This window comes from Ochotona princeps, chromosome 17 (assembly GCF_030435755.1).
Source record: "Ochotona princeps isolate mOchPri1 chromosome 17, mOchPri1.hap1, whole genome shotgun sequence".
In the NCBI taxonomy this organism is placed as follows: Eukaryota; Metazoa; Chordata; class Mammalia; order Lagomorpha; family Ochotonidae; genus Ochotona; species Ochotona princeps.
In genome coordinates this window covers 53342818-53369722 of record NC_080848.1, presented here as the reverse complement: position 1 = coordinate 53369722, position 26905 = coordinate 53342818, and the positions used below count along the sequence as shown (strand labels likewise).

The window sequence follows — 26905 nt, the reverse complement described above, 5'->3', positions numbered from 1 at the left end:
AGCGGCTGCGTGCGTGTGGGCTCGCAGGCTGGTGACGTCATCGCGGTGAAAGGGGCGGGGCTGCCAACGGTTTTGAGTGGCGAGGACGGCGGGAGCTGGGCAGGAGGGTGGCGTCGGGCCGGTGGCTTTGCGGGGCTGGGCTCGGGGCAGGGGGCGATCACCTTGGCGAACTGAGGAGCGGAGTCGTGGGGAATAATCGCCCTGGGGAGGACGGTAGTTAGAGTGAGGGTCTCCGGCTAGGCCTGGGGGGGCGTCTGAGTGAATGACTGGGGGCTCTCGGGGGTTTCTTTTGGGGAGGCGGCAAGGGGAGATTCTAGGGAGCCCTTGCTACAGCCTTCCTGCCCGGAGGAATCAAGGGGGATTTACAAAGGAGTTAACTGGAGATACAGCGGTGAAGGGAACCGGGGGAGGTTCCTGCCTCTCCCGGAAAGCCCTAAGCCTGTGAAGGGGGCCCATGAGGCAGTTAGACGGAAGCCCTGCCGGGTGGTCTAATTTGATTTCAGTTTGCACGTCCTGGGGGTGAGAACTGAAGGGCAGGCTGACAGTGTGGGTGGCAGGGGCTGCAGGTGGATGTGAAGAGGGGGAACCTGCAGGGGCGCTGCTTGCCTCTGTGGCCCCTCTGTCCTGCGCCCTCCTTCCTGAGAGCTGGGAAGGAGTGTGCCTTTCCCCTCTCCATGGGATCTGGAACAGCTGGGAACCTTTGCAGTCACCAGAAAGCCTCCACAGCCTTCTCCCCGAAGGATCCTCGGCGTGGGGTCTTCCTCCTCCCTCCTCCTAGATCCTCCTTGTCTGCGAACAGACGCCCTGCGCCCTCCGTGAAGTGGAGCCAGGCGTTGCCAACCTCCTGCCATCTTGGGCTGTTCCTGCCCTGCTCTCATGGCCTCCTCAGCCCCCAGTTCACCACTCCGCTCGGAGGATCTCCTGAGTGAGTCGTCAGAAGCCCCTGGGCCGAACCAGGTGTCGTCTGAGGTGACGGCCCAGCTGTACACTTCCCTGCACCTGAGCCGGCAGGCCGAGGCCACAGCCCGGGCCCAACTCTACCTAGCTTCCACTTCCTCGCCTCCCCCCGAGGCCTTGGACGGCTTGACCCAAGAGTTGAGCCGCAGCTTGTCAGTTGGATTGGAGAACAACTTGAAGAAAAAGGTGAGGGATGTGTGTGTCTTGAAGGATACCCCCTCCCCCGCCCCCGCCACAGTATCAGACACCAGAATCTTGGAACTGGAGGCAGTCAAAACAAAACGGCTTTGCTGAGATGTGTCAGCTGAGCTCCGTACTCCTGTTGTCCTGTAGTCACATGGTCTATAAGTACATGGTGGCCCTCGTTCATTCCTTGGGGGCACGTGTTGATGAGTGAGAAAACGATCCAGAACACTATCATTTGGAAACTTGTGCAACACCTTAATATGTTTTGTCAGAGACACTTGCATTTGTCGGGGCAGGAGGGACAGATATGTGCATTGGAACCAGGACCTGCATGGGGAATGGCGGGAGTAGTTTCTTGACTCAGAGGGAACTGGGAACTGAAGGATCGAGGCACCATAGGCTAAGATCCTTATAGCTCAAACCCAATTTTGAGTATATGGCTCAAGCTTTGGATTAGTAAAAACATAGTTTAATCAAAGCCAGACGTTACGAAGAAGATAGTGGTTAGTGTGGGATGGAAGAGTTGTCACAATCTGCAGACAGGACAGGTCTTCCAGAGTTCAGCAACTGTTAGCCATGGGCTATGCCATCTCTAGGGTGTTTGCTGGTTGCTGTCTGCTTAACAGTGATTGTTGCCTGTTTGGGTTTGTGCCCACCCACTTGACGCATTCACACATCTTTTTGGTTTCTGCAGGCCTGTGGGTTCTGAGACAAGGTTCAGGCCACACTTCTTGGATCTGTTTTTTTTTTTTTTTTTTTTTTTTTTAAGATTTATTTTATTTTTATTGGAAAGTCAGATATATAGAGAGGAGAAGAGACAGAGAGGAAGATCTTCCATCCGATGATTCACTCCCCAAGCGGCTGAAATGGCTGGAGCTGAGCCAATCCAAAGTCAGGACCTCCTCCAGGTCTCCCATATGGGTGCAGGGTCTCAAGGCTTTGGGCTGTCCTCAACTGCTTTCCCAGGCCCACAAGCAGGGAGCTGCATGGGAAGTAGGGCTGCTAGGACTAGAAACGGCTCCCATATGGGATCCTGGAGCATGCAAGGCAAGGACTTTAGCCTCTAGGCTACCTTGCTGAGCCCCTTGGGTCTATTTTGTTTTGCTTGTTCTCCCAGGTGCATGAGTAAAAATTTTTTTTTTAAGATTATTTTTATTGCAAAGTCAGATATATGAAGAGGAGGAAAGACAGAGAGGAAGATCTTCCGTCCAATGATTCACTCCCCAAGTGACTGCAACGGGTCTGTGCTGATCCAAAGCCGGGAGCTCCTCCGGGTCTCCCATGTGGGTGCAGGGTTCCAGGGCTTTGGGCTGTCCTCGACTGCTTTCCCAGGCCACAAGCAGGGAGCTGGAAGGGAAGTGGGCCTGTCAGGATTAGAAGCGGCACCCATATGGGATCCTGGCATGTTCAAGGCAAGGACTTTAGCCACTAGGCTACCACGCTGGTCCCAGGAGTAAAACTTCTAAGAACCTGGGCATAGGTAGATTACAGATGGTCCCCCGACTGTGTGTTATTTCAAAGTGGCTTTTGTTCTAGGATGGTTCTAAGCACATCTTTGAGATGGAGAGTGTTCGGGGCCAGCTGCAGACCATGCTCCAGACCTCTCGCGAGACAGCCTATAGTGAGTACTACTTGCCTTGAGCTGGGAGGGAAAGAGAGGCTTCGAGTCGAGGCAAGCACCAAGAAATGAGAGCGGGAAGAGGAGGAAGCTTCCAGGAGTGGCCCCTATCGTGGTGGGGAAGTGTGGGAGGAGGAAAAGGGAGACAAAGGAAGGTTCTCCTCTCCTCCCTGAGTGGTCTCTGTCCCCATCCTTACCCGACCCTGCCTGTGGGATCCCTCTGGCTGCTGCAAGAGATCCCCTCACTCCAGGTGCTGCCACAGAGAAACGGGATGAAGACTCCTTCGACAGTGACAGCACAGCCACCTTACTCCAGTGAGTTCTTCCCATCTTCAAAGTGGGCTCTTCCTCTCTTCGAAGAGTTTGCTTCCTGGAGCCAGTGCAGTGTCCTAGCAAGCCAATTCTCCACCTGTAAGCACCAGCCTCCCATGTGGCCAGCAGTTTGTGTGTCCCAGCTGCTCCACTTCTGATCCAGGCTGAGAAAGCGGTAGAAGACAACTCAAGTCCTTGGGCCCCTGCACTCATGTGGGAGACCTGGAGGAAGCTTCTGGCTTTCAGTTGGCTCAGCTTCAGCCATTGAGGCCATCTGGGGAGTAAACCAATGAATGGAAGACCACTGTCTCCCCTCTCTCTATAAAAAAAAAATCTGCATTTTAGATACAAATAAGTCTTAAAAAAAAAAAAAAAAAAAAAGGACAGTTCTCTTCTGTAGTCTCCAGGCGCTGATTCGGTGACTATAAAAACCTAAAGCTCCCGGTTGTTATGCTTTCCTGTCTTCTACCTCGTTTACTCCTCCAGGGACTGGGCTTCTGCTGCCCAGAACTTGACTGTGTCTCAGCCTCCAGTTGTCCTTCCAGAAGAAACTGCTCTATTTCTGTGGAGATTTTTATTCCAGAGTGTGCAATATCCCAGGGCCAGGGAGCTTTTACAGCCAGGGCCCATTTGAATGTTTATAATGTCATTCACAGGACATGCAAAATTATTGACTTAAACATTAGCCTATGGTTAAGTTTATGGAGTTTCCCGTCCTGCCTGCTGTTGCCTTGGCAGGGCCAGACCAAATGACATTGAAGCTATCACATAGCCTGCAGGCCAACATTCCCCACTCCTGCTACAGAGAATTAAGAGCATTATAAGCATCTTAGAGTGACCCACCAACCTATGTGTTTTTAGTTTTTTTAAAGATTTATTTTTATTTATTTGAGAGAGTTAGAGAGAAGAGGGAGAGATGGAGATCTTCCATCCATTGGTTCTCTCCCCCAAATGGCTACAACTGCTAGGGTTACGCTAACCTGAAGCTAGGCGCTACATCTGGGTCTCTGACTTATCTGTTAAGTGGGTGATAGGGGTCCAAGGACTTGGGCCATCCTTTGCTGCTTTCCCAAGTGCATTAGCAGGGAGCTGGATGGGAAGTGGCATGCTAGGCCACCACCAGGCACTCCTATGGGATGCTGCTGTCACAGACTTAACCTGTGCACCAACACACCAGCCATGCTGTGGCTCAGTAGTTCCTTCATGTGTAAAATATTACTGTTGGACTGGTGCATTGCCAAAGCTCCCCCGGCTCAAACATTCTCTAATTGGCTCAGTACACGGCCGCTGCAAGACTTCCCTTCACCCAGCTCGGCGCAGGCTCTAGAGGAGTTGTTCCCTCGCTACACCAGCCTTCGGCCTGGACCCCCACTCAATCCTCCGGACTTCCAGGGGCTGAAAGATGCGCTGGATTCAGAACATACACGCCGCAAGGTAAGAGCTGGAGGCTTCCTTTGGAAAGCAGTGAAGATTAGAAAGCAAGAACTTGAGAGCTGGAAAGGGTGGAGAGTTAAGAACCTAAAACCTGGATTTTGTCCAAAGGTTTCTAAATGGTTTCTTCTTTTTTTTTTCTGTAAGATTTATTTATTTTTATTGGAAAGGCAGATATACAGAGAGGAGAAGAGACAGAGAGGAAGATCTTCCATCCAATGGTTCACTCCCCAAGCGGCCACAACTGCTGGAGCTGAGCTAGTCCGAAGCCAGGAGCCAGAAGCTCTTCCTGGTCTCCCACATGGGTGCAGAGTCCCAAAGCTTTGGGCCGTCCTCAACTGCTTTTCCAGGCCACAAGGAGGGAGCTGGATGGGAAGCAGGGCTGCCGGTATTAGAACCAGCACCCGGGCCCGGCGGCATGGCCTAGCGGCTAAAGTCCTCACCTTGAATGCCCCGGGATCCCATATGGGCGCCAGTTCTAATCCCGGCAGCTCCACTTCCCATCCAGCTCCCTGCCTGTGGCCTGGGAAAGCAGTTGAGGACGGCCCAATGCTTTGGGACCCTGCACCCACGTGGGAGACCCGGAAGAGGTTCCTGGTTCCTGGCTTCGGATTGGTGCAGCACCGGCCCGTTGCGGCTCACTTGAGGAGTGATTCAATGGATGGAAGATCTTCCTCTCTGTCTCTCCTCCTCTCTGTATATCTGATTTTGTAACAAAATAAATAAATCTTAAAAAAAAAAAAAAAAAGAACCAACACCCATATGGGATCCCAGTGCATGCAAGGTGAGGACTTTAACCACTATGCTATCACGTCAGGGCCTAAATGGTTTCTTCTTTAACTACCCAGCGAATGTGGTTATTGTAGAGCAAACTTTCCCTCTAGCTGTCAATCTGCTCTCTCATTCCTCCATGTAACTTATCACTCTTAAATATGAGGGCACTTTAAAGAGTTCATGGGAAATCGAATTAACAGATAAGTTATATGAGCACAAACATTTTCAAACCTGTACACAGTTTGCCTGTAACAGGGAGCTTCTGAAGGCCTTCTCCTTGTTTGCTTCTGTGCTCTGTAAAGGTCTTTAGTACCCTGTCTTGTTCAATACCAGTTTCTAATGGTGTAGAATACTCCTGAGACATGGAAACCCTCTGCACATGTTTATTGAGTGGACAACTAAATTTGCCAGTGTGTGCAAAGGATTTGTAGTTCTTGGTGATTTGATTGGTGTTAGCTCCTTGGACTTCTGTCTCAGGGTCTGGAGGGGACAGTGGGACAAAGTAAAGGGGCAGAAACACTGATTGTAACTTTGGGCCCTGTCTCGCATCTGCTGGAGTCTGCTGAGCATGCGTGGAAGGTTTCCCCTTCTTGCTTGTGTGTGAGTTCCTGAAGGCAGGAGTGGCACTGCACCTCTGTCAGCGGCCTAAGGGGATTTTTTTCTTAGGAGATCCAGGGGAGGAAAGAACCTCACTGAGTCCTTGTTTCTTGGGAAGTTAAAAGGAGACTTTGGGCCTCCAGTCTCCTAATCCAGAATTCCTGACTCTCCCTGTCCAAGCCTTCCCCTGCTGTTACCAAGGCATAGCTGCTTCTCCCACGGGGAGCTGGACCTCGTGGCTCCAGCAAGGATCTAACCCCCAGAATCCTCACTCTTCTTCCAGCATTGCGAGCGCCACATTCAGAATTTGCAGACCCGGGTGCTAGAGCTCCAGCAGCAGCTGGCCGTGGCTGTGGCTGCTGACCGCAAGAAAGATGTCATGATTGAGCAGCTGGACAAGGTGCCAGGAACAAAAGGCGGGTGGTCCCCTCTCTGGTGAACGTTAGGGATTAATGGAAAAGGGAGTGGCCAGCCAGTGTTTTCTTTGTTCCTGCTAACAGCTAGGGGAGTAGGTACATTTACTGACAACTGGGAGAAGGTACCTGTTGATCTTGCTCTCTGTGGATGCAGAGAAAAAGCTATATTACAAAAGGTTACTATTTTTAATTTAAGCAAGACAGAGCTCCCAATCCATCGGTTTACTCACCAGATGCTCCTAACAATGTGAGCTGGGCCAGGCTATGAGCTGGGAACTCAGTCTGGGTCTCCCTTATGAATGACAGCAGTCCGCCCCCTTGATCCATCACCTGCCGCCTCCAAGAGTACACAGCAGTGGAAGAGTGGAATTGGACCATAGCCAGGACTCAGACCCAGGCACTGCCATAGGGCTGTTAGCATCCCAAGTGGTGTCTTAAGCACAATGCTCACTGCCTAGAAAGGTATTTGAAACTTCATTTTCCTTGTTTTTCCTGAGACCTTGGCCCGTGTAGTGGAAGGCTGGAACCGGCACGAGGCTGAGAGAACAGAGGTGCTTCGGGGACTTCAAGAAGAGCGCCAGGTGGCAGAACTCACCAGAAGCAAGCAGCAAGAGGTGAGTGACCTGGGCTACATGGCAGCTGTTGGCAGAAGGGGCAGAAAGAGTTCCGGAAGTGGGGTTCCTGACAGCCCAACCTCAGCCGTGCAGTACCTCTCCTGCCAGCCTTTGTCCCCTGTCTCTCTCCCTGCCCACTTTCTGCCATTACCTCTTGCATGGATGATGTCTTTGTTTCCCTCACATCATGTGGTCATCTCCTCTCTTGGGCCCCAAGTCCTTTTGCTTCAAGTTGACGTTGTTGGTTTCCGTCAGTTACTCTGTCCTGTTTGTCTTTCCCGGAAAGACAGTGACCCGCCTGGAACAAAGCCTTTCCGAGGCCATGGAGGCCCTGAATCGGGAGCAAGAAGCTGTTCGGCTGCAGCAGCAGGAAAGAGAGACGCTGGTGAGAAGGCTGGGCTGATGCTGCCAGAAGCTCCTGCACCCTGTCCATCTAGAGCACTATGGGCGGTTGGCAGGTTGTGGGAGTTTATATCTGAACTTGGACCAGGGCAGCATTCACCACAGTGGGTTCCTTAGAACACTAGTTCTACTCAGTGTTCTACACAAAGCTCCACCAGCAGCTAAGTGTGAGAGGCCCCTACCAGTTGCCAAGAGAACATTGGAATCATCTGGGGACTTGTTTTTCCAATAGAGATTTCTAGACCCTGTTCCCATAGGGTTTGATTCAGTAGATACGGGATAGGGTTTGGGAAACCAAGTGTTTTTCAGAGCTTTCCTGGGTAAAGTTGTTCGGCTTGGTTTAGGGACCCTAGCCTAGAGGAGGACTGGAAATGGTAGAGATTTCTGAGAGCTGAAATGAAGTGAACCCCATGAGTGAGCCGCCAGGCTTGGGACTTGCTGCTGCAGGCCACATGTGTGCTATTTGTATTCTGGTTCTTGGCGCCTTCATGGGCTGATCAGCAGTGCACCTAACAGTGGCTGCCTGCTTTATTCATGACTATGGGATGGACTTTTCTAGTCTGTGTAGAATTTCTTCTGATGGTAACAGAGCTGGCTGTTGTATACTGCATACTGCCTATATTGCTAAATACTTCACTATCCATTTGATTGTAGTCCTTGCAAGGTAGACCCCATTATAATCTCCATAGTGCAGATAAGGGTGTGTGTCTAAGAACACACAGTAAATGATAAAAATGAGATTCAAACTCAGATCTGACCCAGGTATTCTAACTCTGGAACCACACCTCTTATCTACTGTATGGTAATCCTGGGAGCTTGTCAACACCTCTTTTTACTAGGCCTGCTTTTCAACAGACAGCACCGATGGGGGGCCGGGGCCAACTGTTGGTCTACTACAGATCTGTGTTTTATCTGATACTACAGGAAGAGGAAAGGCAAGCCCTAACCCTGACCTTGGAGGTGGAGCAGCAGCGGAGCCGTGCCCTACAGGAAGAGCGGGACGCTGCTCGGGCTGGGCAGCTGAGCGAGCATCGCAAGCTGGAGGCCCTGCAAGTGGCCCTGGAGGAAGAGCGGCAGACCTGGGCCCAGCAGGAGCGCCAGCTTAAAGAGCGCTGCCAGGCGCTGCAGGAGGAAGGCCAGGCTCAGCTGGAGAGGGAGAAGGTGCTGGTGGCAGCTGGGAGAGTTGGGAATTGGGCAGAGATGGAAGGCTAAGTCATCAAATGGGGTGAGTCAGGAAGCATCAAACGCATGGAAGGCAGGAGAGTGAAGTCAAACTGGGAAGAGACAGAGTGTGGCTTTTATTTAGGGGCTGGGAGGATGAATTGGGGGCTCGAAGTCACTGGGAGGGGGAGTGAAGTGTGCACGTGTGTCTGCCTTCCTCAGGGGAGCAGCCAGAGGGAGGCCCAGGCTGCGCGGGAGGCGCAGCAGCAGCTGGCGCTGGCACGCTCCGAGGTGCGGCGGCTGGAAGGAGAGCTGGACGCGGCCCGGAGAGGGAGGGACGCCCTGCAACTGGAAATGAGCTTGGTGCAGGTCAGCAGGCGGGGCTCCCAAGCTCACTCACATTTCCCAGTTTGGGGGGAGGAGGGCTGAGGCCCAGGGACCTCTCGGTGGTCGTGGGGGACACTCCCATTTCCGGTATCTGGGGTTTGTTCCAGTGTATCCATCTGCCTTATGCCGCTGTAACACAGCATCTGCGACTGGGTACTTTCAAAGAACAGAGAATGATTTCTTGTAGTTCTGGAGGCCCAGTCATCCAAGGTTAAGGGACTTGCGTGTCTGGTGACGGCCTCCTGCTGTGTTAGAGTGTGGAAAAGACGTCACGTGGTGAAGGCACAAAAGCTCAAAGACACAGACTCCTGTGACCACCATTCATCTGTTTCTGAGGACAGAGCCCTCAGGACCCGAACAGCACCAAGTGCCTGCTGCTAGACTGTGGCATCTCCACACATTCAAAGCCACAGCAAATTGTTTCTGTGTAGTGTGTGTTATACTCTGAATCACAGAGCTGCTTTCCTCACATTGTATCAGACTGAGCTAGTGTTACATCTATTAAACATGCCTTTTATTTAAGATTTGTTTATTTGAAAGCTAAAATTACAGAGAAATGGGGAGAGACAGATGTTTCATCTGTTGATGTTTTCCATCGTCATTTGACCTTCCCAAATGGCCACAATGGCCCAGGCTGAACCAGCCAAAGCCAGGAACTTCTTCTAGGTCTCCCAACATTTATGCAGGAACCTGAGCGCTTGGGGCATGTTGCCTTTCCCAGGCTGTTAGCAGGGAGCTGGAATGGAAGTACAACAGCCAGGGCTTGAAGAGATGCCCATACGGGATGTCAGGGTCGCAGGCAGCAGCTTTACTCACTACACTACTGTGCCTGCCCCTACCTTCTGTCACGTTAAAAGATATAATACCACATTTAGTGAGCTGTCTGCTTTCAACAGGTGAACACTATCATCAAAGACCTGATTGCAGTTGTCAAAGTCAGATTTGCAATTCTCATGACCTCAATAACTTGTGTGAATCCCTCTGAGTGGTTAGGGACCCTAAAGGGCAATGCTTATTTTCTTACTCTGTTTCTATAATAACATATGGCAGAGCTGTACTAAAAATTTGTGGTGTCCGGCACAGTAGCCTAGCTGCTAAAGTCCTCACCTTGCATGCTCCGGGATCCCGTGTGGGCTCTGGTTCACGTGCCGGCTGCTCCACTTCCCATCCAGCTCCCTGCCTGTGGCCTGGGGAAGCAGTAATAAATGACCCAAAGCCTTGGACGCTGCATGCATGTGGGAGACCCAGAAGAGGCTCTTGGCTCCTGGCTTCAGATTGGCTCCACTCCGGGTACTGCTGCCACTTGGGGAGTGAATCAGAGGATGGAGGATCCTTCTATCTCTCCTCTCTGTAAATCTGAATTTCCAATAAAAGTAAATAAATCTTTGAAAATAAACAAATAGGGCCTGGCACAGCAGCCTAGTAGTTAAATCCTCACTTTGCAAGTGCTAGGATCCCATATAGGCACCAGTTCGTGTCCTGGCTGTTTCACTTTCCATTCAGCTCCCTACTTGTGACATGGGAAAGCAGTAATGGATGGCCCAAAGCCTTGGAACCCTGCACCCACATGGGAGACTTTGCAATAAAAATAAATCTTAAAAAATTTTTTATCAAAGTCTAATTATACCAAGGCTGGTACTGTGGTATAGTGAGTTAAGCCACTGCCCACAGTATCAGCATCTTATATGGGTGCCGGCTTGAGTCCTGGTTTCTCTATTGCTTCCCTGGGCCATAGGCAAGGTGCTGGATGGGAAGTGGAGCAGTCAGGACATTAACTGGCAGCCATTTGGGATGCCAGTGCTTGCAGGTGGAGGATTAGCCAATTGAACTATCATGCTAGTCCCCAGTAACATTTTGCTTCTAGCTAATACCATAACTCTTTTTTTTTTTTAAAGATTTATTCATTTTATTACAGCCAGATATACACAGAGGAGGAGAGACAGAGAGGAATATCTTCCGTCTGATGTTTCACTCCCCAAGTGAGCTGCAACGGGCCGGTGCGCGCCGATCCGAAGCCGGGACCAGGAACCTCTTCCGGGTCTCCCACGCGGGTGCAGGGTCCCAAAGCTTTGGGCCGTCCTCTCCTGCTATTGGGCTTGTTTCTAAAGTGTACTGTGTGTGAAAGATACATTGGTGGGTTCCTAGGAGCAAGGCAAGTTATAGAATGAGTGACCAGTTAGAAAGGAGTTAAGTAGTAAGAGGAGGGGGCTTGCATTGTGGTGGTGTGAGTTATGAGACTGCCTGCCACCCCCTGCATCTCATAATGGGATATCAGTTTGAATCTGCTTCTGATCCAGCTCCCTGCTAAAGCGCCTGGGAAAGCAGTGGAAGGTGGCCCAAATACCTGGGCTCCTTCCGCAGGTGTGAGAGAACCAAAAGGAGTTCATAGCTCTTGGCTTCAGCCTGGCCCAGCCCTGGCCGTGATAGCCATTTGGGCATTGAACCAGTAGATGGGAGATCTCTGTCTCTCCCTTTCTGCCACACTAACTTTCAAATAAATGATAAACCCTTAAAAAAAAAAAGTAGGAGGAGAAACGGGTGTTTGTCACAGCAACTAGGACACCACTGACCGTGCCCTGCTTCCAATCCAGCTTCCCGTTGATCACCCTCACAGGCAGCAGGTCCTGGCTCCAGAGCCTGGGAGTCTCAGAGTTCTGGGCTCCTGCTTCAGCCTGGCCCAACCCTGGTCATTGTGGGCATTTGAGAGTAAACCATCTGATGGGGTAAAATCTCTGACTCTTTCAAATAAAATGTAAATAAATTCATACGTTTTTTTTTCTAAAGATTTATTTTTATTAGATATACAGAGAGAAGAGACAGAAATGAAGATCTTCCTGCTTATTCACTCCCCAAGTGGCCGCAACAGCTAGACCTGAGCTGATCTGAAGCCAGGAGCCAGGAGCTTCTTCTAGGTCACCCACACGGGTGCAGGGTCCCAAGGTTTGGGCTGTACTCTACTGCTTTCCCAGGCCACAGGCAGGGAGCTGGATGGGAAGTGGGGCCACTGCGACAAAAACAGGCACCCATCTTGGATCCTGGCATGTGCAAGGCAAGGACTCTAGACACTTGGTTACCATGCCACGGTCCATACAAAGGTTTAAAGGAGAAGTGGGAAGTGTCTAAAATGGCCCCAGGCGTCAGCCAGCTTCCAGTAGGGAGCAATGCGTTACAGCAGGAAATATGTAGGGAGAGCAGGATTGAGGGTGAATACGCAAACCAGCTGAAGTTGGGATGTGCTGTATTTGGGGTGTAGCCATATAGAGCTAGCTACTCATTAGGTAGCTGGGTGCAGGGACGTGGGTGGAGCTTGGGGAAAAGGTGTAGACAGCAGAGAGATTTAGGAAGTCTTAAGATAAAAAATGATACCAAAGTGCCTAGCCTAAGTACCGGAAGTTTATCACGCACACATGACTCATCGGTGACCCACACATGGGCATCCCATGGGAAGGAGGACGTGGGACAGATCTCTGGGAGACTTGTGGCCTTTCTGGACAGCTTGGGGGCAGGGTAGTGAGAACAAGGCCGTGTGGCTTCCTGAGAGGAAGGATTGACAAGGGGTCTTGTGTTGCAATGACATCACCTAAGGAAAAATGGGGATTCTTAGCCACATTGTGAGACAAGACCTGTGACCTTGTCAGGAAAGCCCAGTGAATGGGGTCCAGGCCTCTGGGAGGGGTACAGGTGGAGACGGCAGCTCCCTGAGCTGCTGTCAGGGAACAGACTCTGAAAGGGATCTACCAAAGTTTCTTCCAGTTACAAAAACATACTGCTTTTGCCCCTTTTTTTGTCTTGTGTTTGGATAAGGGCTTAAGAAGGAAGGAGCTCTCCTCTCACTCCTCGTGGTGGGATACTCATCCTTTGTTCCTCCCTCAGGCCTTCCCAGCAACCTCTCCCAGGCTCCAGCAGAGCTGAGCTCACTTGTCCCATCTCCTTCCACTCCCAGGCCCGCTATGAAAGCCAGCGGATCCAGATGGAATCGGAGCTGGCGGTGCAGCTGGAGCAGCAGGTGACGGAGCGGCTGGCACAGGCTCAAGAAAGTAGCATCCGACAGGCCACTTCCCTGCGGGAGCATCACAGGTGGTTAAAACTCGCTGGATGTCACTTCTCTCAGACCCGCTCACAGGCGACTATTTGTGCCATATCTCCATTCTCGGGGCTTCCTTTACTTTGCTTGCCTTTTTTTTTTTAAAAGGTTTATTTGAAAGACAGGTCTTTTGGGCCCAGCGTGATAGCGTAATGGTTAAGGTCCTCGCCTTGCACGCGACAGGAACCCATATGGGCGCTGGTTCTAATTCTGGCGGCCCTGCTTCCCATCCAGCTCCCTGCTTGTGGCCTGGGAAAGCAGTTGAGAACGGCCCAGAGCCTTGGGACCCTGCACCTGCATGAGAGACCCAGAAGAGCTCCTGGCTCCTGGCTTCGGACTGGCTCAGCTCCAGCTGTTGCGGTCACTTGGGGAGTGAACCATTGGATGGAAGATCTTCCTCTCTGTCTCTCCTCCTCTCTGTATATCTGCCTTTCTAATAAAAATAAATCTTTAAAAAAAAAAGAAAGACAGATCTTTCTTCCACTGGTTCATTCCCTAAATGACCGCAGTGACCAGGGCTGGACCAGCCTGGAGCAGGATCCTGGAACTCCATCTAGGTCTCCCACATGGATGGCAGTGGCTCAAGCAGTCGGTCCATCTGCTGCTGCCTTCCCAGGAGCATTAGCAGGGGAATTGGGTTGTAAATTGCAGGCAGCTGGAACTGGATCTTGTGTTCATATGGGATGTGAGTATCACGGGCTGTGGCTTAACTCACTGTGCCACAATGCCGGCCAATTGCTTACCTGCTCTTTGGGCGGAGGCTGCTGTCAGGTGTTCAGTGAGAGGAAGACTTGCCTGGGAATTCTCATTCCTTAGGGAACAGCCCTTGATAAAATCCTGAAGGGTATGGGGTCCTGAAGGAACAGTGCTGAGCTATGTCCTCTGATGCTTGGAGCTGCTGTCCCCGCTTGAGCCTCCTCATCTCCATCTCACTTCTCACCCTCACCCACATGCCTGTTCTTTCCAGAAGCACTTCTGAAATAAACCACTTGCCCATAAGCCTTGACCTCAGTCTCTGCTCCCAGGGAGTCATCTTCATCCTTACCTCTTTGCTGGGCCCTGGCCATGCTATGCTGGCGCCCCTTGGCTCTGTCTTTTTCTCGCATGCCCACGGTCTGGCTTTGCTCATACAATCACTCTTTCCATCCCCGGGCTGAGTCCTCTTTCCCCCACTTGTTTCCCTTCAGGAAGCAGCTACAGGACCTCAACGGGCAGCACCAGCAAGAACTGGCTGCTCAGCTGGCTCAGTTCAAGGTGGAAATGGCAGAGCGAGAGGAAAGGCAGCAACAGGTGGCACAGGACTACGAGCTCAGGTGCTGGACGCCAGCCCGTCCTCATGGGCGGGGCAAAGGGGTGCATCCCCAGGAGCTCCTTCCTCTTGGAAATTAGCGTGGGCTCCTTTCAGCAGGCCCTGCGTCTGCTTTTCCACCTGGGCTCTTATTAGCCTTGCAAACCCTGCTTCCCTAAGGGCCCCACATCGCCCCCTCTCCTCTTTCCCCCTAGGCTGGCCCGGGAGCAGGCGCGAGTGCGAGACCTGCAGAGTAGGACGCGACAGCTGGAGGAGCAGCGCACAGAACTGGTGGAGCGACTCCAGGCCATGTTGCAGGCCCACTGGGATGAGGCCAGCCAGTTGCTCAGCGCCTGTCTTCCGCCTGCTGACCCTCCGGTAGGTACACGCTGCCCCTTGACCAGAGTGTCTCCAAGTTTCCTTTAGAGGTCTCACCAACAGAACTCTTCCCTAATCGTGGCTCCGCAGGCTGGCCCTATCACCTGTCCCAAGGGTGATGACTAATTTGTGGTACTAGTGTTCAGGAGTGACAGCTGAATTCGGAATAGGACTGCAGATTTCTTGCCGAGTTCTGCCCTCAATGGGATACAGGGTCTTAGCCCAGCCATTCTGTATTGCCCTCTCCTGCTCCCTTCTTTTAATTTGTATTACTAGTTGAAAAGTTCCAGGGGAGGCAGTTGTCTGACGGCGGATGAAGACACTGCCTGTGGTGCCCACATCCCAGACTGGAGTGCCTGGGTTCAAGTCTTGGCCTGACTCCTCTAATTCCAGCTTCTTGGTAGCACACACCCTGGGAGGAGGCAGGTGAGATGACTCAAGTAGATGGGTCCTTGCCACCCACATGGGAGAATCAGATGGAGTTCCTGGCACCAGCCGTGGCCTAGCACCAGCCATTCTGGGCATTTGGTTGGGGAGGGTGAATCAGGAGCTCTGTCTATATCTGCCTTGCAAATAAATGATCTTGTGGGTTTTTTTGTTTTTTGTTTGTTTTTTATAGTAGGCAATAATGTGCACTTCATTTTTTTTTTTTAATTTATTCATTTTATTACAGCCAGATATACAGAGAGGAGGAGAGACAGAGAGGAAGATCTTCCATCCGATGATTCACTCCCCAAGTGAGCCGCAACGGGCCGATGCGCCGCCGATCCGATGCCGGGAACCAGGAACCTCTTCAGGGTCTCCCACGCGGGTGCAGGGTCCCAATGCATTGGGCCGTCCTCAACTGCTTTCCCAGGCCACAAGCAGGGAGCTGGATGGGAAGTGGAGCTGCCAGGATTAGAACCGGCGCCCATATGGGATCCCGGAGCTTTCAAGGCGAGGACTTTAGCCGCTAGGCCATGCCGCTGGGCCTCCACTTGATTTTTTAAAAAATCCAAATGCTTAAGGAGGTATGGAGTCAAAAGTTACCTAATTCTTGTCCCTCCCCAGAAGCCACTGCTACACAGGGTCTCCGATGCCTTCCCCTCCCATTCCCCACACCGGATGGTCACCTGCTGTACTTGCTTAGCAGCTTCAGATCAACTAAGCACTCTGGTGGATGTCATAGTTGTTTCCTGTAGTTTGCATCTACAAACAGTGCTTCAGTCAATATCAAACCATGTCTGTCTAGCTAGAAAATTTCTAGAAATAGGATTGTAAGATTAGCAATGAACAGTTGAATATTTGATAGAAATTTAATGGATGTGACACAACCCCCTTTTTCAGAAAGGTCTAGTAATTTGTAATCCTATTAATGTGACTGTACCATGCCTCATCTGTTGTTTTTTTTTTTTTTTAATATTGTAGCTCTGTGTTTATTATGTTTTTTTTAAAAAAAGATTTATTATTATTGGAAAGCCGGATATACAGAGAGGAGGAGAGACAGAGAGGAAGATCTTCCATCCGATGATTCACTCCCAAAGTGAGCCGCAACGGGCTGGTGCGCGCCGATCCGAAGCCGGGAACCAGGAACCTCTTCTGGGTCTCCCACGCGGGTGCAGTGTCCCAAAGCTTTGGGCCGTCCTCGACTGCTTTCCCAGGCCACAAGCAGGGAGCTGGATGGGAAGTGGAGCTGCCAGGATTAGAACTGGCGCCCAGATGGGATCCCGGGGCATTCAAAGCGAGGACTTTTAGCTGCTAGGCCATGCTGCCGGGCCCGCCTCATCTGTTTGTGAAAATGTTATTACTTTTTTAAAAAAATGTGTTTTTATTTTTATTTGAAAGGCAGATTTACAGAGAGGAAGAGACAGAGACAGATCTTCCATCTGCTGATTCACTCTCCAAATGGCAGCAATGGCCAAATTTAGGCTGGTCCAAATCCAGGAGTTTTGCAGGTTTACCACATGGGCGTAGGGTCCCAAGCACTTGGGAAATCTGCTGCTGCCTCACAGTACATTAGCAGGGAGCTGGAGCAGAAGTGGAGTAGCTGGGATATGAATCAGCACCCTCATAGGATGCCAGCACTATAGAGGGAAGTTAAACCTACTAGGCCGTGATGACAGCCCCCGTGGCTCATGTTAAAACCCACAAGACTTTGAGCCTTCTTTCCGTGTGTCTCTTGGCCAGGTTCCTCCTGCTGACCCCTCCAGCCCTGGGCCCCGGGAGCCAGAAGAGGGAGAGAAGCACTTCTGGACTGTGCCCCCTGTGGCCGTGGCTCTAAAGCCCGTTCTGCAGCAGAGCCGGGAGGCAAGGGAGGAGCCACCTGGGGGACCCCCACTTCTCGGCAGCCCCTCCTCAGACCTCAGCCTCTTCCTGGGACCCCCCTTCCACAGCCAGCATTCATTCCAGCCTCTGGAACCCAAACCAGATCTCACTCCACCCACAGGTAATTGGGGGCAGAAATGACTGGGGTTCCCTTTATATGTGCATGGGGTGGTCCCCTCTATGAGGACTAGAGCCTTTTGTTTCTTAGATGTCTTCATGAGTGAGCATAAGTTATAATAGCAGAAAATCTGTTCATGTTGGTTCAAATGTAAGAAGAGCTCATGGACGTACAATGCAGCTGGGCACTGTGAGGACAAGGGGTGGCGCCAGGAGCTGAGGCCTTGCACAGGTGCTTCCCCTCACTCATGACTTTGACTTGCACCTGGGCTTGACCCGTTATGACTAGCCCAGGTCCTGGACACTTACAGAGAGACACTGTGTCCCAGGTCCCTAGGTTCAGTAAAGAAGTCATTCTTTGGATCACCTGACCTGGGGTTTAGCATTCACCCCAGCAAAGTTAGCCGTGGCTTAGATAGATGGACATGCCAACCTATGCCAGGTTCAGAATGAGGAATGAATTATAGCATAACTTAAAAGTCTTTGTTTCTGTGCTACTAATAAAGAACAGGGCCAGGCCTGTTCATCACCTCTGCTGCAAGTGCTCCCATGGGTATTTGGCGTTGGAGCCCCACAGCTTGCTTCTGTCTTCCTTTCTGACAGCTGTGCTGTCATGTTCCGCCCTCCCCTCTGCATCTCTTTCAATTACCGTCTTCCTATTCCCCCAATGATGGTCCTGCCATTTATTAGGCCCCTGTCTTCTGGGCATTGTGTAAGTTGGTTTATGGCAGACCCTCCCCCTCTCCCAACAGCACACACCTACCCACACTCCCCGTCTCCCTCTCCAGCCGAGGCCTTCTCTGCCCTCAAGGCCTTCCACCCGGATCATGGAGCAGAGCGGCCATTCCCCGAGGAGGAACCTGGATCTGATGGAGATGGCTTCCTGAAGCAAAGCCTGCCGCCGGCCTCCCAGTTGGAGGGCCTCAAAAACTTCTTGCAGCAGGTGAGACACTCCACCTGCTGGGCCACCTCGCTGTCTTCTCTGTGTGCTGGCTCCTCTTGCCAACCCCACGGATCCAGGCCTCTGGCATCATTATCCTTAGGGGACCAGTACTTTCTCTCAGCTTCTCACTCTCACTTCTGTAATTCCCTTCTGGATCCTGGACCCTACCACCCCCAGCCCTCATTCACACTGCTCCCTGGTCTCTCTGTCTTGTCCCTCTAGCTGCTGGAGACAGCTCCACAGAGCAACCCCTCGGTTGATCTGTTGCCCCCTAAGACTGGTGAGTTCCAATGCCAAGGAAGGGCGGGAGTAGGGCCCGGCCAGGACGGCCGCCAGGTTTCCGGGAGCTGCTGGGTGATGGAACTCCGTGCGCTGCCCCTCATTCTCAGGGTTCTTTCTTCTGCTAGGTACACGGAGTGCCCCCTCATGGGAGGACGCCCCTCAAGTGCCACGCCTTCCACCCCCTGTCCACAAGACCAAAGTCCCCTTAGCCATGGCGTCCAGTCTGTTCCGGGCCCATGACTCTTCGCAGTCACAAGACAGCGGTCCTGGCAGGGGCACTCCAGACAGAGGTGAGCAGGTCATGGCTTCCCAGCCTGTACCTAGCGCTTTGGGCCCTGCAGGACCCCTGGGGTGATGGGAGGAGGCCTGGGGTGAGGTTACCAATGTGCTGCTGCCCAACCAGGTGGAGACAGGCCAGCCTCCCCGAAGCAGCTGATGGAGGTGTCCCAGCTGCTGCGGCTGTGCGAGGCTCGGGGCTGGGGGGCTCTGCCTGCTGAGGACGTGCTGCTGTACTTGAAGAGGCTGGAGCACAGCGGGTAGGAGCTTGGCAGGGGGCAGTAGACCTGGCGCGGGCAGGAGCGTGAAGTGTGGGCGGCACCTACTACATAGCCTGTCATTCTCTGGGAAGAAGTGAGGTCCTCCTCTCACTGAATCGCCTTCCCTTCTGTCTCTGTCTCTCTGCTGCTCTTTTTTTCTTTTCTTTTTGTTAATATTTCTTTTCATCTACTTGAAAGAGCAACAGAGAGAGAGATCTTCCATCCACTGGTTTTTTTCATGAAATGTTTGCAACAGCCAGAGCTGGGCCAGACTGAAGCCAGGAACCAGGACCTCCATCTGGGTCTCCCCTGTGGGTGGCAGGGACCCAAGCACTTGAGCCTTCCCCTACTGTCCCCTAGAGTGCATTAGCAGGAAGCTGGATTGGAAGCGGAGGAGGGAGTCAATCCCAAGCATTTCAGGGGGGATGGTCTGACCTGCACATAGCACCCAAGCTGCCTTTCCCTGAGAAGAACCTCTTTTCCCCTTGTCTCTCTACCTTGACCCCTCCCCTACCTTTCTATCCCGCAACTTAGAAGCCAGACACCCAGGATTTGGGCTGACTGGCTTAACTCATTGTTTGAGTCCACTAAGGTCTCCCCTTCAGTCTCCAGTTCTCCTGTGGTTTTCCTAATTCTTAGCAGGTGGACTTGGCCAGCAGCTCTGCCCCTCAGTGTTGGGTAGAGTCGATGGGGTGAGGGGAGGGCAGCGAACAGCTCCCTGTCCTCACAGCCCTGTTTTGTGCAGCAGGACTGATGGCCGAGGGGACCATGTCCCCAGAAGGAATGCAGACTCCCGCCTGGGTGAGATGCCCCGGAAAGAGGTGAGGGAAAGTCGGGCGGAGAGCTGGGGAGAGTAAGGCTGCCTGACTGGGTCCTTCAGCTCCACCTGCCTTGCTCAGTGGGGTGTGGGCAAGGAGAGTTCACAGTGCCAACTTGTTCTTCTCTTCCCCTCAGATTGCCTCTCAGGCTGTCCCTCGCCGCCTCACCACAGCCCCTAGGACTGAGAAAGCTCCCTCACGCAAGAAGAGTGGAGCCTCTGCCCTTGGCAATGTGAGGGGCCGAGGGGGTGTCTGGAGATAGACGCCCGCCCTTCCTCTTTGCTTCCTTCTTCCTGCTCTTGGCATGATCCTATAAGCACACAGTGGCCTGTGTTAGAACCTGAGACTCAAAGGAATGGGCAAAATGAAGATCTTGTAGGAAGCCACTATGTGAAAGAGCCATTTGTTTTTGATGTGTGTTGTATATATATGTATATATGTGATGTCCTACGGGAAGAATACAAGTGCTTACAAGGAAGATGGTCTCTGACTGGCTTCTAGAAGATTCTAGAAGTGTCCAGGTGAGCCTGTGCATCAGATCACAAGGGTAAAACCTGGTCAGTGATGGAATTGTGGATGATCCTTATATTTTGAAATACATTTCTGTTTTCTAAATTTTCTAAACAAATATGTATAGCTTCAATAATCACAAACTGTATCCTTTTTTAATTAAAAGAATAAGTTATTGTATTCCAAGTTTCAGTAAAAAGTGATTGTTAGAGGGAATGTTCGCTTTCCAAAGCAGCTGTTTTTCTCAGGGTGTGCTGGAAGAGCTCACGCCGGCTGACTGCTCAAAGCAGATGTAATGTGGCTGACAGTCTCACTCTAGGGGCTTTCAAGCATGTGCAAGAGATTAGCGTGCTGGCAAGGGGTGGGAGGGAAAAAGCCTGTTTGTAAAAGCTTCCATCCCAACGCTCAGCAACATTGACCTAGAAAAGCAGTGTCAGGGAAGAAAAAGACATCTGGGGGCCTTCAGCAAGTTCCTGGAAATTGCATATTGTGAACAGGCTGTAAAGGAGTTCACGTGCAGAAAAAGTGGGTGCAGTCCTAATGTCAGGACTCATTTACAGGTTTTGGTTTTTAAATTATTCATTTGAAAAGCAGAGGAAGGACTCTGCCACAAATGCCTATGATGGTCCCAGGTTGGACCCGGGGGTCAGGGTGGGGGACTGAATTCATTCCCGGTCTCCCATATGGGTGATCGGGACACAGTCACGTGAGCCATCCCTTCTGCCTTGCAGGGTCCGCATTAGCTGGAGGCGGAACTGGGCACGGAGCTCAGGCGTTCTCATGTGGGATTCACATCAGCATCCTGGGCTGAATATCTCTTAGTTCCATTTCCACGGGTTTTCAGAAGTAGCCCTCTTCAGGAAGCTAGGTCCCCAATTTTTTGGTGCAATCACAGAAAAACATGTGGTGTGGTTTCCATTACATGGGAAGAGGGCCATGCCAGCTCCCCAGCAGGGGAGCACGGTGCACATGGTGATAGGACAGCCTGGTTTCTCTGCATGTTGAGGGACTGAACTGATAGATTACAGAATCTGTGTGAGCAGGGGAAGGCCCTGCCACTTGACCCAGAATTACTTGGATCTGATTTCCTTCTTGAGTAGTGGGCTAGCACCCAGGGATGAAGTTGGGCGTCTAGCAAGTGCGTGGCTTCTCTCACTCACCTGAAGACATGGGACAGCAGCACAAGTCCAGGAAGACGGCCAAGTCCTCGCATGGCACAGGGCGATTCTCTGGCAAGGACAAGCTGGTGGTGTAGCAAGCTAATTCTCAGCCTGTGGCACTGACATTCCATGTGGGCTCCAGTTTATGACCTGGCTGCTCCATTCCAGATCCAGCTCCCTGCCTGTGGCCCTGAAAAGCAGCAGAGGACGGCCCAAGCACTTGGGACCGTGCATTTGCATGGGAGACCTGGTGGAGGCTCCTGGCTCCTGGCTTCAGACCAGCTTAGCTGCTGCTGTCACAGGAGTAAACCAGCAGATGGTGGACCTCTCTCTAGCTCTCCTCTCTGTCTACCTTGTAAATAAAAAATAAATTATTTCAAAAAAAAAATGGCTTGAGAGCTCGGCGCAGTAGCCTAGTGGCCTTGCATGCACAGGGAGCTTATATGAGCGCCAATTTATAACCCGGCTCCCTGTCTGAGGCCTGGGAAAGCAGAAGAGGATGGCCCAAAGCCTTGGGATCCTGTACCCACATGGGAGATCAGGAAGAAGCGCTTGGCTCCTGACTTCGGATCGGCTCAGTTCCAGCCATTGTGGCCGCTTGGGGAATGAACCAGCAGATGGAGATCTTTGTATCTCCTTCTCCCTGTATATCTGACTTTCCAATAAAAATTAAATCTTTTTTTTTTTTTTAAGATTTATTCATTTTATTACAGCCAGATATACAGAGAGGAGGAGAGACAGAGAGGAAGATTTTCCGTCCGATGATTCACTCCCCAAGTGAGCCGCAATGGGCCGGTGCGCGCCGATCCGATGCCGGGAACCAGGAACCTCCTCCAGGTCTCCCACGCGGGTGCAGTGTCCCAAAGCATTGGGCCATTCTCAACTGCTTTCCCAGGCCACAAGCAGGGAGCCAGATGGGAAGTGGAGCTGCCGGGATTAGAACCAGCGCCCATATGGGATCCCGGGGCGTTCAAGGCGAGGACTTTAGCCGCTAGGCCATGCCGCTGGGCCCAAAAATTAAATCTTGAAAAAAAATGGTTTGACCACATATGGCACTATCAATATGAGGATTTTTTTTCTTTTTTTTTTTTTTTACATTTTAAAAAGTGAGTCAGTCTGCTGGATCCAGCCTGCGAATGCCAGTTGACACACCCCCTATTGTTTCTGACATGAATCCCAGGCAGAATATTCCCTGAAACAGCTGCCCAAGGTAACATCAGGAACCGGCACGGTTACTGAACCACTCTGTAAGGGACCCGTGCTCTGTGTACGTGAGAGCAGAACCCAAGGAGGCTGGGGAAGACAGAACCTGCACAGGCAAGCAGCACCCCACTCCCCTTAATCATCAGGAATGTTCCTAGGCCAAGTGAAGAAGACTTTCAGGAGTTCTTTAAAAACCCACAGGGCCTGGGTCTGCACCATTGCTCAATAGGCTGGTCCACTACCCTCAAGTGCTAGTACCCCACATGGGTTCCAGTTCATATCTTGGCTGCTCCACTACCCATCCAGCTTCCTGCTTACAGCCTGAAAGGCAACAGAGGATGACCCAAGTCCTAGAGACCCTGTACACCTATGTGGGAGACCTGGAAGATGCTCCAGGCTCCTGGCTTTGGATCAGCTCAGCCATTGAGGCCATTTAGGGAGTGAGCCAGTGGATGGAAGATCTTTCTGTCTCCTCTCTAAATCTGCCTTTCCAATAGAAATAAATCTTTTTTAAAAAAAGTTTCTTTTAATCCAGAAAAAAAAAAAAGGCATAGGCGTTCAGTCTGGATTCACTTAGTACAGATGTTCACTTGGTATAGAACTCTGTGGCCTGAGAACCCATTTGTTGCTGGGGTTGGGTGCTCTTGGCAGTGAGCTACATTGGGGTGAAAGGTAACGTGTCATAGCAAAGAAACAGTGACAGCTGGACAAAGTCAGCTTCCTCAGTTCTGGTCCAGAGCATGCGGTCTCTGCTTCCATCTGGTTGTGCTGCTGTCCCATGCAGCTCCGTCATCACTTGAGTTGAAGCAAGATCATTGTCAAGGGGGTCTGCCTGCTGGCAAGGAGGGGAAAAGAGTCTAGTGACCTGGAAAAGCCGCACAGACCTTGGTCACATGGCCACATCTGCACAACCGACTGCACCATGAGACTCAGCAGTGCAGCCTAGCTGGGCTATAGTTCTCATTATGCAAGAATGAAGGCAGAGGGGCGGGGGAAGGAGTGCGCTGTGGCGTATGGCTAGCAGTCTGCCTTGAGGAGGACAGAACCTCCCTCAGAGACATCGGGGATCGGTACTTGCCGAGGCCACTTCTGACATCGGTTTGCAGTGACCGTACAGAAAATGAAAAAGTGCTTTGGATGTCTGAGGATTAGTCCAAGCTGCACAATGGCCCTCACTTCAAGCACAGAACAGTAAATTCAGAATGAGAAGACGGTACATTCTAACCAACATTCTAATTGACAAGAGAAAAAGGGTATGAAAACCTATCACAGAGCAAAAATTTGATTGCTCTATTTCTGATGCAGCCCTCTGTTTATGGCCTGGGAAAGCAGCAGAGGATGGTCCAAGTCCTTGGGCCCCTGAACCTTACATGGGGGACCTGGATGAAGTGTCTGGCTCCTGGCTTTTGGTTTGGCCTCTCCCTGACATTTAAGAGTGAACCAGAGGTTGGAAAGCATCTATCTCTGTAGCTCTGCGTTTAAAAAAATAAATAGCCAGAAACCATTGGAAACTCTGCCTTACCAGAAAGAAAGGCGGTCCACTTGAAGAGCCCCTTCCTACTGGCCTGGCCCCCAAATGTCCGGAACATCCAGGGCTCAGCAAGGGCCAGGAACCAGGAGCTCCATCCAGATCTTCCCCAGGAACCCAGTCATCTTAGCCGTCACTGCTACCTCCCAGGGTCCGCACTGGCAGGGAGCTGGAGTCAAGAGCTGAAGCTAGAAACCGAAGCCCAGTTTCCAAGGCATCCATCTTAGCCATGATGAAGCATAACCAGTAATTAGAAAGGCAGAGAGAGCTTCCATCCCCACTAGTTTACTTCCTCAATGCCTGTGACAACTGGGCTGGGCAGGACTGAAGACAGGAGACGAGAACTCTAGCCGGATCTCCCGGGTGGGTAGAGGGACAAAAGTTCCTGAGCTGTCATCTGCTGTGTCTTAGAGTGTGTGTTGGCAGGAAACTGACTTAGAATTAGGACCAGTACTGGACTCCAGGCGCTCCAGCATGGGGTATGGGGATGCCAAGCAGCTCTTAACTCTTTGCACCAAAGACTCACCTTAGGTGGGCAACATCTAACACGTCTGAATCCACCCAGCGTCACTGAGGAATTCTTCGCTAGTGGGAGAACCAGGAGAGGAGAGCTGAGGCACTGGGGAGGTGTTTCAGCATTGTCTCATAAATATGCTGAGGTGAATATTTTAGGGCCATGTCAATCCATCCTCGGGGAGGTGTTCTAGAAAACATGTCCACGTGGGCCCCCAGGGACCAATACAAGAAGATCCTAGCCCCAACCGGCAAGTAAGCCAATATCCCTCTGGGTTGGTGGCTTCACAGCAGAAATCACTGCCCCACCATGCAGACAGATGGACATCAGCCTTGATGCACGTAACAAATGTTACACGGAGTGGAGAACGCAGATCGCAGAAGCACACGTGAAATCGAACCCTTCACACCGGGCTGTCCTGTATGGCCTAGAGTTAGAGTCAGAGCGGCATTCTTTGTTTTTAATTAAGATCTTTAAGTTAGTTGAAAAGCAGTTACTGAAAGCAAAAGTGAGAGAAAGAATGAGATTCTGTCTTATGTTTTATTCCCCACAAGGCCACAGCAGCCAGGGCTGAGGCAGGCCAAAGCCAGGAGGCTGGGACTCCAACAAGGTCTCCCAAGTGGTAGCAGGGGAGACTGTTCCCTAGCTAAGTACCTGCTAAGTAAGGGAGCCACGCTTCTCTCTGCCTGGGGAAGCGACTCACCCATGTGGACAGGGAAAAACAAGAACAAGTGCTGAGGTTGGATTAGAGTTGAATACATCAGTGTGGGTTCCTGGTCTTCAATGCATAGGGACCGACCTGCAAACCATTCAAATGGCTGTTTTTGTGTGCGCACTTTTGTCACAGGTCCCCAAGCACACCCCCTGTGGGGCTTCCCAAGACCACGGGAGCCATGGAGCACAGAAATTTATCCTCTCTTAGTCCCAGGGCTGTGTGCCCAGTGGAAGCTCCAAGGTTTCCCAGTAGCAGCTGTTGCCACCTGTCAGCTCTGCGCATGCCCTGGCTGCACAAGCATCACTCCAGTATCCGTTATTTATGACACATCACCTCCTTTTTTCACTTTAACTTAAAACAAAATTTTTTTTTTAAACTTACTGTATTCTGGAGCAGCAGAATAGCTTAATTGGCTGGTCTTCCACCTGCAAGCATCAGTATCCCATTTAGACACTGGTTCATGTCCAGGCTGCTCCACTTCCCATCCAGCTCCCTGCTTATGGCCTGGGAAAGCAGCAGAGAATGGCTCAAGACCTTGGGACCCTTCATCATCTGCTACCTCTCAGGCTGTGTATGAGTAGGAAGCTGGGTCGGGGTAGATGTTGATGTCCCAAGCAGCAACTTAGCCTGCTGTACTACAAGGTCCCCTTATCCCGATTTTACGTAATTTTAAAATCATAAAGTAGTATTTTTTTTATAGATGTAGAAAATTCAGAATGTGTAAAAAAGCAGTTGGGACGGGTAAAGTGGCATAGCAAGCTAATCCTCTGCCTGCTAGCACCAGTATCCCATATGGGTGCCTGTTACAGTCCTGGCTGTTCCGCTTCCAGTCCAGCTCCCTGCTAATATCCTGGGAAAACAGAGGAGAACGGATCAAGTGCTTCAGCTCCTGCCCCCTTCTGGCACAGCCAAAAAATCCTGCCTCCTGGCTCTGATATGCAGCCATATAGGAAATGAACCAGTGGCTGGAAGATCTCTCTGTCTCTTTTTCTGTAAATCTACCTTTCAAATAAAAACAAAAGAATTGTAAGTTCTAAAACAAAACACAACAAAAACCTGATCCTCAGTTTTGGTGTCTCATAATTTATTTAGCGTTTCTTTTTCTTTCCTATTAATCATTGGTTCATTTCTCAAATAGCTGCAATGACTGAAGCTCAGCTATTAAGGTTGGATTTCAAAAAAATCTTATTGTGGGTCATATTACCTTTGATAAAATGGGTTTGGCCAACATCATATCTAGCAAGCAGGACATCAAAAAAACAAGCTTACCCAGTAATCTCATGAACTAATAACTATCCAAGAAATCTATATAAAATTATATTCACTAAGTCATGAGTGGGTTTCCCCCTTTGTCTCTCCCCTTCCCCCAGGAACAACAAGAAGAAATAGCAAATTTGGAAGCAATGAGTTCACCTGATTTTCCCTAAACCTTGATCCTTCCAACCCTGATCAATCATGTAATCATTGTTAAAAAATAAAATTAAGAAAATTTAAAAATTATAACCATGAGAATGTAGCATAATTCTAAAAGGAATATATCATATGCTTTTACTGCTTTTGGATTTTATCTCCCACTAAAACTCCAATGTCAAAATAATCCACAGTATTGGAAATAATTGTGAGAATTCATGTAATTATTTCGATAAATGCCGAAAGAGAATTCTTTGCTG

General features: G+C 51.0%; 1 protein-coding gene across 3 annotated transcripts; it reads left to right on the top strand.

The window, feature by feature from the left end:
• The first annotated feature begins 163 nt into the window (after window positions 1-163).
• CNTROB (centrobin, centriole duplication and spindle assembly protein) lies at window positions 164-22401 on the top strand. 3 transcript variants are annotated; one of them, XR_009246942.1, is made up of 20 exons: window positions 164-1143; window positions 2680-2764; window positions 3013-3076; window positions 4351-4507; window positions 6159-6275; window positions 6789-6905; window positions 7192-7290; window positions 8232-8468; window positions 8691-8837; window positions 12799-12932; window positions 14127-14252; window positions 14443-14605; window positions 16772-17030; window positions 17815-17969; window positions 18192-18249; window positions 18377-18541; window positions 18655-18787; window positions 19536-19608; window positions 19742-20134; window positions 22387-22401. XR_009246942.1 is itself a non-coding variant. In XM_058676067.1 (19 exons), the coding sequence occupies exons 1-19, from the start codon at window positions 877-879 to the stop codon at window positions 19865-19867; spliced, it is 2682 nt and encodes an 893-aa protein (XP_058532050.1). In that variant the 5' UTR covers window positions 164-876; the 3' UTR covers window positions 19868-20295. The 3 variants fall into 3 exon arrangements, 1 of the variants encoding a protein (XP_058532050.1); XM_058676067.1 differs by lacking the exon at window positions 22387-22401 and having other exon boundaries at window positions 19742-20295; XR_009246943.1 differs by lacking the exons at window positions 18192-18249; window positions 19536-19608; window positions 19742-20134; window positions 22387-22401 and having other exon boundaries at window positions 18655-18780.
• The last annotated feature ends 4504 nt before the right edge of the window (window positions 22402-26905 follow it).